We start from the raw sequence: 13,062 nt of genomic DNA, 5'->3' as shown, positions 1-13,062 counted from the left end.
AACTGAATTTATTCAGTTCCTATTTACTGAAAAGTCCTTAATTTTTTTCATTAATGATCTGTAAAATTCCTTAAAAATATTTAATTTCCCTCTGGAGAAATGTGTACAAACCTGGTGAATTGACATAAACATTTGTTTAATTAACTTTACGACTCGTAGGTATTGTTCTGTTTATAAAGAGTAATAAAAAGAAGTATTTTATAACAAATTTTCAGAGTCTTAAATACCAGACTATATTAGTAACTAGAGATCCATTCACAAAGCTACATCTTCTCACCTAGTATGCTTTAGGAATTAATGAGAATAGAGTGATAAAAAAAATAAAAAAAACTTATCAGGCAATTATGAGTTTTCAAAATTGACAACAGAAGTATGTACATTTATAACGGCACTAATTTACTGAAATTAGATAATGTTCAGTAAAACGATAGTTAAATATAAAACATAAAAATTTATGTGTATTTAAACATATGAATGCTAATGTTCATGCAAAGGTTGGCTGTTGTCGTGTATACTAAAAAATCTGATGTGTACACCTCATGACTTCCATGTATGGAATATTAAATTATATGCATTTTTTCTTGCATTTCATTAAAACATTGGATTGAATTCAATTTACTTCGTCGAAAAGAAATTTTAAAGAGTACCTTTATTCTGTTGTGCATAAACCACGACAGAATAAAGGTACTCTTTAAAATACACTATATTTGTTTACCATAGCGACACTCTGGCCCTAGGTTCATTTAAAAGCATTACATTTCATTCATTTTTTTAATTCAGAATGCACAAAGTCTATATCATATTAAGAATTATCTAATCATTGCCACATGTTATATTCAAATACTATAATAAATCTAAAATGATGTATAAAAGAAATTAAGTAAACAACAACAAAAAAAAAAAAAAAAAAAAAAAAAAAAAACTAGTTTTTCACAGACGATTCAGTATTTCTCATTTAATTAATTCAGTTTTCACTTCGCGACAAGGCAAAAATACATAAAACTCAAAATATCTGTATTGAAAATTATGAAGTAAATCTTAAACATTTATTTCCTCGAATAAATTTCTGAATGGATTAAGCTTGATTTAATTCACAGTAATAAAAAAGGGCGTTATCTTCGTTATTGCAAAGCTTACTTTCATTAGATTGGCAGCAATCTACTATTCTGCTGCTTCAAATGTAAACAAACATGGCCGGCATAGCAAAAATAATTAGGCTTAGCGGCACTTAAACAACTTCTAAATTGTTGATAATTCTTAAAATATTGCATACAGATTTATTAAAGGCATAAAAACCTTAACCGGAAGATAAGAACAACCTAATTCAATCATTTTAAAGCAAAAAATGCACAATTTAGAAACATATAAGAGTAAAGAAACCGAGATTACTGAGCCAAGTAACAGAGTGGATATATATATATATATATACATATATTTACATACTTTTGGTGTGGCTGAATTCAACCAAAATACGAGGTGCATATCTACATGTTATAGGAATCCTACATTCAAAATTTCAACATTATGAGGTTACTCGTTTCTGAGTTATGCAAGATACGTACGTACATACGCACAAATGCCACAAAAATTTCTCTTCAGAATTAATTTTAAATCAGTTTTATAATTTTTATGGGCGAAAAGAGTCCTTTATTCTGTCCTTATGTATGGATGCCGCGCAAAAATATCGTTAAATTGCATTCGATAGCAGTCAGAATCAGAATAGCATAATCAGAATAGTCAGAATCGATAGCAGTCAGAATTTATTTTCATTGAAATATGATGCCTGAAGTTTTTCACGATTACAATACTTCCTTTTAAACATGAGAATTCTCCTAAAACTTTGAACTGGGAGGGGGAGGTAGCTGGCAAATCAGAAAGTACTGTTAATTTTCACAGAGGTGCTTTAATTAAATAGTTTGTTTATGCTTCACTACTAACAAAGGAAGTACATGACTTCAATCTGTCTGATTTCATGCAAAGTTTGCATAATGATAGATGACCTAAAAGAATATGTCTATGAAAGGAGAGCTTTTATCTCTCAAAATTAAATGAGAAGGTTGAGATTAAAGCTTTAAGTCATATTATTTATATTTTTCCTTTTATAGCAAACACTAATGTTTTCCTATTTAACATATAAAACTGCTAATTAGGAATTCTCAGTTTGTATCTTTTTGTAGCTAGTATTTATTTTTAACTGCTTTTAGAAAACATTTTTTGAAATCAAATTTACTTCCTTTTAAACATGAGAATTCTCCCAAAACTTTGAACTGGAAGATAAGAACTGTAGAAGTGTATTGAAGAAAACAATGTTAAAATTTATGTACCAGTGTTAAAAAATTTTGTTCTGAAAGCAATTTCTCACTTAAGTTGTTCTAACTTATGCGTTCCACTATTTATTTACAACTGAAATTGCTATTTATTTTTAAAACGTGAAAACATATTTAGCAATACATTGAATTAATGATAGTTCATCACAATTCAAATTTTTTTACATAAATTTGCATTTATGAAACATATATATATTCTGGAAGAAAATGTGGCACTGCAAATGATATATAGAAAAAAAATTTTTATGAAGGTTAGCAGAAGTGCTTTTTTCCCTTAAACGTTTTAAGAAATATTAGTTTGAAAAATGCTTGAATTATGGTAAACAATCATGTAATCAATATACCCAGTGACTGTATTTTAAATTTTGAATGTTTTTATAGTGAATATCATCTATCAGTCATAATAAATTTATCAGAAAGTACGATATGAAATAAATGAAAAATTGCTTCTTGTATGAAATTTTTGCAATTTTGACTTTTTTATATTATTTCCTTTATTTTTCCTAATTTTCATAGATTGTCTTTCAAATAAAGTAGCATTACAAAAAATACATAAGAGCACTGAATGAAGAAAGAAGAGAATGATGGCAGCAGCTCTATAACACTGGAACATCTGAATAATAGTGCTGTATGTTTGCTAGAAAATTATTGGTGTTTATTTCAAGGGGGGGGAAGTACACATATATTTGAAATTTGAAAGTTTTCAGATTTTATATTACGCCCAAAGGGACTTTTTTTTATCATTTACACATCCATATACTTTTAGGGAGCATTTGAGCTCAAAATATTTAAAAATAGCATATCTTTGGAATTTCCAACAAACAGTTTCATGTGTTAGAGATAAAAGATTTTTTTTTCGAACAATGTGTTGCCATTGCTAGCTTTGAAATCATTAAGTCTTAATCAAAAATTCCTTAAAGTTTAAAAAATATGAAACAGGTAATAAAACAAATTCAAAATTCAGGCTTCCAGGTGCCCATATTTGGGTGGAGAACTACATTGTTGATATTTTGATGGCTCTAGGTATAGTTGTTTTTTTACCATGCAGTAAACATACATACATTCACACAGATTCTTTGTTATATAATTTCTTTAAATAATAATATTAATATTTGGTGGCAACAATTTGAAAAGTGATACAGCCGTTTATAGCAATTCAACACAAAATGCTGTTTTTAAACCAATAACCCTTCTTGGCTAACACCCCTTTGGGCTTGGAGGGAAAAGAGATTTAAAAATAATGCAAGACTATTTAATATCAGTTTTATCACATAGTTTTGTAAAATGCATAACCTCTTCATATATATACACTGTCTTGTCTTTCTTCCTACATATGGGTTCGTGGATTTTGAGTCAATAATGATGACATTTGATGAAGAATGAAAACACAATTTATTAGCCAGTATTATTCAAGACAGCTTCAAAAGCACATTTACAGTTGTTGAAGAACTACGACAAGCACATTGACACAATCAGAGCCTTCAGACTATAATAGTGAAGACAGCTTCATGGCAAATACCAGAAAACAGCTCCCGACTCTCCTTGGTCATTCTCAGATTTCTACTTACTCTCGAGACTCTTCATGCTACAACTCATGATGCACTCGACGATACACTAGAGTACAGCTCCCGACTCGGTTCAGTTGTTCTTGAAGCTCAACACACTCTGAGATAAAACTCAACGATGCACTAACTCACGATACAATAAGAGACTCTCTTGATGCACTCGACGACCAACTCAACACTAAGACTGCGTATTCGCTTACTGTCCGTGTATTAACTCCACGTACCAGCAGGGTTTCTATAGCTTTTGGCTTGCGTTTTGCATGTCCAAACCGGTAGGGATTTGTTCTAGAAGGTTCTCCAGCTGTCTATGTCATATCCCCAAATGGGCAATTTCTTGCCAAACATGGCAACCATGCCTTCCCTTGCCATTTTCTGGCAACCGTAAACCTGCTTTGCGGGGAAGCTATCTTACGGCAGTTGGGCATTTTGTAACAATATTTATTTTAAGGCCATATAAAATTATGCAGAATTTGGGCAAAATTGGTGAGACTAAGGACTGGTGGCACTTCCCTTGTGAGCTGCTGAAGTAACTTCTCACTGCTGCTTAGATGGGATAGTGCCATAACTGAAGGGCCTGCGTTCAAATCCCAGAGAAGGCATGGATGTTTTTGAGTATATAGTGTTCTCTGTGCAAGGGACACTCAAGATACATGATGAGCTGAAATCTGGATGAAATGTTCGTGGTAAGGGAAGCGGGGTTGGATACCTTTGAACTGCAGCCCCCAAATGTTCTCTTTTAGGAATTCAAAATTGGAGCAGAATCTTAACAAGTTAGCTAAGTAAAGCAATACCTCAATCGCTTATGTACAATAGATATATTGGCCTAACTTCTACCTATATTTTCTCGAATTGTTTCTTGTTGTTAGATGTTCTTTCTTGTTATCTCAATTGGTTTCTTGTTGTCTTGTATGAATGCATATAAATTCCCTCAGAAGCATTTTGATGCCCCCCCTTTTTTTTTGTTCAGGTTTGGAACCACCTGATCCCCAAAAAGAAATGCAAGGAATCTTAGCTTTGAAGTATAAGGAATACCATGAAGTAGACCATTCTGTATGTTTAATTTCTGTATCATAATTATATTTTAATATTTTATGTTGTCATTTATTTAATCTTACATTTGATAGTAATTTGCCATTCCTAATAATTGCACAAGCTTTTAAAATATTCTTTCTGATTTCTGAAATGATCAAATATATTTCATCACTGATAGATGTCTTAAACTTGAATAAAATGTAAGCGTGAAAGTAATGACTGATAAATAATTTATACTAAATTATTGACCTTATAAATTTAATCATTTAGTTGCTTAAAGTGTATTTATTTAATCATAACAATCTTTGAACTTTTTTAGTCTCATTTTAATATTTTGGGGTTTTATGCATTCTTTTGCATAATCTTATCTAAGAATTCTATTTGCTGTGGTTTTTATGCATTTCCTTTTGTAGCATACATTTATGTTATACACATACACACACACACGCTCTAATTACATTAATGCGACCAGCTGCTACTGTCTGGAATAACCATCCTGTGCAAAATGAATAGCAGCTGGGTGGGCTTGGAGAGACTCAGAATGGTGCTGGAAAGTGTTCACAGGGAGATGGAATCAGGCTGATTGTTATGCAGTTGCTGGAGGGTATGAAATGTAGGACCCATACAGCAAACAGCCAATCTAGGTGCTTTTATAATTTCTTGATTGGGTTGTTTGGGTTTTAATCGGGAATTTAGGAGCCAAGGAAGTACAGTAAAATTTTCCTTATGCAGCACAATAAAACTTTTCTCTCATACAACTGGCCACATGCATTCTTAATGACATGACACATCACAGAAGATTCTGTCATTCCAAAGAGGAAAAAAATTGCATGGTTTGCAAAATTTGATTTATTCTTAATGAGATCCATAATGTCAGCAAACTCAAAAAATGCCATGAAAACTTTCCCAAATTTTAAATTTGCCACCACCAGCTTGTGTTAATCCAGAAATGGTTAACCCATTAATGAGTGACGTTGCATTTTTGCAACATAAGTCAACACTTTTTCGTCTTCTGCATAGTGTTTTTTTAACTTATATATTATTATAGATAAAACTTTAATGTTTCTCTCACATTAAAAATATTTATGAAAATTAATTATAATTTGTTTACTTTTTTTGAAAAGTTTTTTCCTTTTAATTTTGAGTTGGTCTCATAGAAACCAATCAAATAATTTTATGAAGGCACCACCAATCAAATAATTTTATGAAGACATTTCAGTCTTCTACAAACATTAGACTATTTAATGGTGTCAAAAGATGAAGTTATTATTTTGTCTTTGTTGCTATGCATTTATTTAAATGCTGTGAAAATGTAGTGTATGCTTGAAGCAGTCTTTGCGAATTTACACAGATTTTCATAGAAAGTGGTATTTCCTTTTATAGATTCCACAAAACAGCTGTTCCAAAGTAATGAATATCCAAGACAATGTTTTTAACTTTGAATGAAGCATTATAATTTATGAAGGAGTTAAATGATTGTAATGTTTTAGAACTTTCATCAGATGATGATGGTTGAGGTTGAAATAGATTATTAGCGTTTTCCCTAGATCCATACATTGTGATGGATAAGGAATGCTTTGATAATTATGTCTTAGGTGATAATTTGCCAATGCCAAAAGGTGTATCAGGTGAGATCAATATTTTTTTCATCTAAAAAATATAAAAATGCATTGAGTTCATAAAAAAAATGGTAAAAAAATTCATCTAACCAAAGAAAAAATTGCTTGGTCCTATACGTGTAGTGATGCCTCTCGACAAAGAATCCATTAGTATGCTCAGTAATGACACTTCCTGCCTATACCAACATCAAGCAAAAATTGAATTGATAGCCTTAAATAAAACCAAAAACCTGGCTAAGGCTTTTTTCAATGTATCTTTCTATAGATAAACAAATGATACCATACTTCAGTGGACATTCATGCAGAATGTTTCATCCATTTTGAATACGAAGTTTAGTGTTTTGTGTTCCTATGAAGAATACTTTTATCATGTTGATATAGAGGAAAATCTTCAAAGACAGTGACTGGTCTTGGATTAGGTGGAGATATTACGACAGATTTTTGTGTGGTGTGGTGGAAATTCTTTCAAATCAGTGTGTATATTTTGACAAATTTTTTACATCATACGTTGTTGTCGGAATTGAATGAGCTGAAATTTCATGTGGCTGGAACAGTTCTTGAGTACAGATTAGGAAATTGTCCTATTATACCTGCATAAAACAATGGGAAAAGAAGACCATGCAACATATGAGACTGCATTTGATAAAGAGCATGACATTGCAGTAATTCTATGGAATGACAGTTCTATCATAGGTATGACAACTACCTTCTAATTTATTTTGCTTTCAGTGACCAAGAGGTACTCAAGAAAATAAATCTGTATCTAGATCACTGGAAATTAAAACAACTATTGGATGGCTTGGACATTCTGGACAATTTCATTGCGATGTGTATAGAGTTCATGTAAAAGTAAAAAATGGTGGGAGCCTGATTTTATAAATTTTATTGATGTAGATAAATCAGTTGCATGGAAACTTTGTAAGATTGCTGTAGACCTCAAAATTTCCCCGGTAGATTTTCAAAGAAGTGTTACACTGGCATTACTAAAAACAAGGAAAAAATATTCTGAAAATTTTGAAGCCTTTATCTTCATGTACTTTCTTTCAGAATTTACCTTCAAGCGAAATGAGAAAGGATCTGATAAACCACGTTATTGAGAAAAATCCAACAAATTAAAGCAAAAGAAGCAAATACTGTGGTAGTCAAATGATAAATGTTTATAATAGATGTTAAGTGCCACTGTATAGCAAATGTTTTAAAGATTTCTATGCTGTATTTTCACAACATTTTGTTTCTTTGAAGAAACAAAATGTTGTGAAAATGTTTTATTGATAAAAATATATTTTTTCTCTTCATTAGAGCTAAACGTTTGACTTCAATTTTGGTAACCCCTTTCCCCAAGTTCATTTGTTCTGTCAGTTTCTCTACTAAACATGTTGATCAACTTGAATGTACCAAGCTGCTGTTCACTTCATTCATCTGTGTTCCCAAGTTTTAACAATTAATATTTTGCATATTTCTATTTTACCACTCATGGTACACATTTACCATAGAAGCATGCAAACAATTCATAAACTTCACAGTTTCTGAAATACTACCACACCTTTTCCCCCAAACTAATAATAAATCCTTTGTGTAAGTCTGATAAATTGCACCTTTTATTGATAACAACAATTTAAATGTTTCTCAAATGCCTACAATGCACTTTATATGCATAACAAATTTACTGCGGACACATGTGTTATATCATTATTTATTTAGCATTTAAGCCAAATGTAAAAGGTGGTTACATTAATGGGACCTATATATTTTATGTTTACATATTTAGTTGTTTTTGTAATTATTGACCACTGCGATAGATTTCTACAGGTGCATTATAGTTGGGATTAATAAACACTTCTTAAACTTGATTATTTATTTCAGATAGATCAAAGTACTTTAAGGTACAAGATAATCATTTGTACAATTTCAAATTTAGATGTGATGTGTATGAAATAATTGCCATGGTCACTGAAGCGTAGGTTGTTGAATTGATACCTGGATACCTGGGTTCATCACAAATTAGTCAAACAGCAATAAGTAGGCATTTGTAGGCATGCATTGCTCTCCTTGAATGTAACGTTTATAATTATTTTCTCAGTGTGTTAAAAAATGGATGCTCTATGCCAACAGGAGCATTGAATATAGAGGGTGAACCTCTGAAACAAATTTTGAAACATACTTGCACGTATGGGTTATGATTCCTGTATTATGGATTGCCAAGATTGTGGTGCATAAATTTTAGTTGCAGAGCTAAATAGTCAGAAATGACTTGTATTACCACTAGTTGGATAAATGTTACCAAAAGTTATGCACCAAACAAACATTGCTCATCAATCATTAAGGTATCATACTCTTACAAAATGGATGTAGCCATATGCATCTGTTGGAAATAGCTTCAGATACAATTTCCTATTTCACTCTGCATATTTATTCTTTGGACTTGAGTCCTTTGAAGTTTTATATGTTTCATCTTCTTGAGATGTAAACATCACTAACCAGGTTCATATGTTAGCAATTTCTTTAACAAGGATGTCAACCTCAGTCTTCATGGTATCTTATATTGAAAACACATTGAATTTAGTATATTGCTGCTCGGAGGATATATTTTTCTGATTAGAATGTAATTCAGGGATCCCCAACCTTTTTGCCCCTAAGAACACATTTTAGAATATCTGTTGGACAGCGGGCATCATATGCTTTTTCAAGATAGATTTATAGTTGGATAGAGTTAATACATGCACATTAAAAAAGAGATTGGTCGCATTTCGCTTTGTGCTGGTATATGTGTTAGGTGCAATTTCTATTTCATTAAAAATGAGAAAACTTTCAAGTAGAATTTTATTGAAAACTGAAACATTTTTATTCTAATCCCACAGCGGCGGGCACATATTAAATGACCGATGGGTGCCATGGTGCCCGCGGGTATAGGGTTGGGAATCCCTGATGCTTTTTTGTTTTATTTTTTTTTTTCATCTAATAAATATGAAACAACTTAATGTTTATGGTAAATGTCTCATAGATTTTGCATATATTTGTATTACTTTATTTATATAGTAATTGATTTTAGAACATTTTTTTAAAGTTTTAATACTATTAAAAGCTTAGAAATTCATTTCTGTTTAATTATTTTTTAAGGTATGTGTTCTATTATTGTGTAAGATCTACTGGAAAGTTCTGCCTGGTAACCATTTCAAATTTCAACATGCATGAATGTATTCATTTAAGACTTATATGGTAGTTTCTTTATCATTTCACATGTCATCTTCTAAATTATATGAAACAGAAGGGTCTTGTGTCATTATTAAGTAATACTTAATTGTGTAAACATGGCTACCAATAAAGTTCATTTACGACACTGTATTTTTATGAATTCTAGCAAGAAATTCTATAGAAGCATGTCAAAATTTAGAGACAGATTTGAAAGTTTTTGGTGGATAGAACATGCAGGAGATGATAATGATAAAAAAATAGTTCGAAGCTAGTGATTTCAACCTTAATGATAAGCCATTCTGGGGGCAGCTGTCTTTGATTAATGATAATATTTTCAAGATCATGATAGGGCAAAATCCTTTTTGACAACACTGGAGATATCAGAAAAAATTAACCCAGCTCAATAAACTACAGATTGTATTTGGAAACTAGGATTGATCTATAAATAATCCATATGTTTGCCTCATAATTTAAGTGAGAAAAATTTATATGATCAAGTCATCATATTCATATTTCTGCTTGTTTGAAACAAAAACGAATCCTTCTTGGACTGGAGATAATTGGTGATGAAAAGGGGATTACCTACGAAAACAGTGTTAGGAAAAGTGTGAGCACGGACAACCTGCCTGCACCACCTCTAAACCGAGTTTGAGCCTGAATAAGAGAATGTTATGTATATGGTGGAAAATCCAAGGACCAATACATTATGAGCTTTTGAAGCTAATGAAAATCTCAATTCAGAAAGATACTTTCAGTAAATGGATAATTGAAACAAAGCAGTCAAAGAACTGGGTGATATTAATTAGGAAGCATATCATACTGGCATCATGATAATGCCAGGCTACGTGCTGCCTGGTAGACCTTATATATTCAATAAAGATGACAATATAGATATGTTATAAAATCCGATAGTTTTTGTTATATTGGATCATTTATTATTGATCTGCTTGCCAAGATTGTACTAGCATCAAAGTAAATAAGATCTTCAAGAGTTGATAAGAGTTTTGTTTAAGATTGAATGACTTGGGATTTTTATGGTTTTTCCCTAGGGAAATATGTCTACAAATCCATTTCCTTTTAAGATTCTCTACAAAGACATTCCTTACTGGGTGCATAACCCTCATATGTACCTCATATTGCAGTTCTAATTAGCTTTGAGATAACATTATTTTCCAATTAGAGATATAATTTATCCATTTAATGACCATATTCTAATCATATTATTGCTAATAATTTTAGTTTCATTAATCTATTCGATAATAAAGATTGTAACTGTTCTGTACAATCTCTTTATTTATTTATGTTCTCAGTATTTTAATAGAAATATTTAATGGCAGTGTACAGATCACAAATAAAGAATGATCCACAAGCACAAATTGCACATTAAATTGTAATTTTCATTTTAAGCATAAATAATGTGCACAAAATGAATTTTCTTTCAGCATTCTTGTGATTTTATTTATTTTGAGAAAATGGTTTCTATAAACACATTCATAACTAATCAGTATTTACCAGTGTGTGTGTGTATATATATATATATAAGCATTTGACATTTTGAAAATCTTGCAGATGATAATTATACCTCTTCTAAGCAGTGCTGTAGCTCAGTTTAAGAAGTACAAGTGTCCTAGAATGAAACGACAGTTAAGTAAGATTGTTAAAACTTTCATTATCAAACTGGCATCATTTAAAATGCTATTTGTCTAGTTAACTTTTCATTTCATAAATATTTTTATTTATTGTAGCTGTAGAAATGGGAGAAGAATATTATTGTTACAAAGATTACAGGCAGGCTTTAACGTAAGTATTACATTAGGGTTTAAATATAATTTTTAGAAATTTGAATTTTGTATTCATATATTTACGTATATCTGTAATAAAACACAATTCTGCTCTACACTTAAAAGATTTTTTCCAATTAAATGCTGCTAAATAAACAAATTATGTAGATTGTTGACGCTTGTTTTCATTTCACAATTAAAGCTGAACTGTAAAATGTTTACCAAAACAAAAATTTTAGAAAACAAACTTAAAAAGATACTTCTTGGAAGTGACAGCAAATCTTGCAAACTGAAATATATAATTTCATATGGATAAATTTTTGAAAATAATTGTGATAAAAAAAAGCAAGTTCTTACTCTATTTACTATGTTATTCTAAGTTCAAATAGTATGTGAAGCATGTAGGGGAAAAAAAAAAAAAAAAGACAGCATATTCTTAATTTCTAATTTTTAACAGTGCTATGTCCATGCTAAATGAAATGAAGAGGCCCATGTTTATTTTCATTGCATAATATATTTTGTCAGTTTTTATTGCTGATATTTTAGCTATAGATTTTTTTACTTAGTGATTTATAAAACTTTTTTGAAAGTTTCTGTAACATTCCTCATGTTGCTCATAAAGTCAAATAAAATAGTAATTAATAAATAATAGAATAAAATCATTAAAAGCTAATTCAAATAAGAAAAGTAATAAAATAAAGTTGAAAAATGAATATAGTGTGTTATTAAAAATCACTGTCATTTATGAATCTTAACCATGCATAATGGTTGTAAGTGATTAAAATAAAATCTTAGAATGCTGATCGTTGCATTCTAACATTGGTTCCTTCTAGGAGAACAGTAAGGCTTTTGTTGTTTTTCTTTAGTCTAACTAATATGAGCCATTTTCCCTTTGACATCTTTTTTTAACCAGGTAACTCCAAAGTTATCTGTGGGGTGTAATCTGCTTACAATGTGTTCAGAAAAGATGGTTGCTGATTTATTGTTTTAAATATTAATCCAAGGCGCTTACTTCCAATTACAAAGTTTCTAGAAATAATGTACAGTATCACATGAAAATGCTTTTAGCACTGAAATTAGAATAATTGTGTAAATACTGAATTCATCTTTTTGATCTCATAGAGAAAAAGATATTTTTGTCTCATAGATCATCTCCATAGAGAAAAAAATCCAATTAGTAAAATGTTAACTATGCTTTATGATGCTAAATACAAAATGTCATGCAGAGTGCTGTGAAATAATAGATTAGTAGATTTATAGTCAGTTTTATTCTGTATACAAATATATATATATATATATATATATACAGAATAGAATAAAACTTTCTCTCTCTCTCTATATATATATATACGGAATATTTTCTTAACCCTCTAAGTGGCACGGCTGTTTGAATCTGCACATGAAGACCTGCATTTTTTAGCTAAATTTGTATGCTTGCTTATTTTAGTCTCTGTTTTCATAAACTTCCTTTCATTAAGATAATATTTACATCATTAACCCATTCACAAAACCACTGTTATGAGTAGAAGTACTGTTTCAAAAATGT

General features: G+C 30.6%; 1 protein-coding gene across 3 annotated transcripts in view; it reads left to right on the top strand.

Annotated features, from left to right (window-relative positions):
- The window catches only part of gry (trafficking protein particle complex subunit 11 gry), a 122,278-nt gene that overhangs the window by 35,564 nt on the left and 73,652 nt on the right, over positions 1–13,062 (top strand). For all 3 annotated transcript variants that reach the window (XM_085823758.1, XM_085823756.1, XM_085823757.1), the window contains exons 12-14: positions 4,860–4,942; positions 11,305–11,383; positions 11,481–11,535. In XM_085823758.1, coding sequence (XP_085679884.1) covers positions 4,860–4,942; positions 11,305–11,383; positions 11,481–11,535 — 217 coding nt within the window. The remainder of the gene's footprint in view (positions 1–4,859; positions 4,943–11,304; positions 11,384–11,480; positions 11,536–13,062) is intronic.

This window comes from Stegodyphus dumicola, chromosome 9 (genome assembly GCF_044657685.1).
Source record: "Stegodyphus dumicola isolate Sdum_Otavi_A_Nest chromosome 9, ASM4465768v1".
NCBI lineage: Eukaryota > Metazoa > Arthropoda > Arachnida > Araneae > Eresidae > Stegodyphus > Stegodyphus dumicola.
Note: the sequence above shows the minus strand (reverse complement) of the source record. Positions and strands in the feature narration are given on the sequence as shown.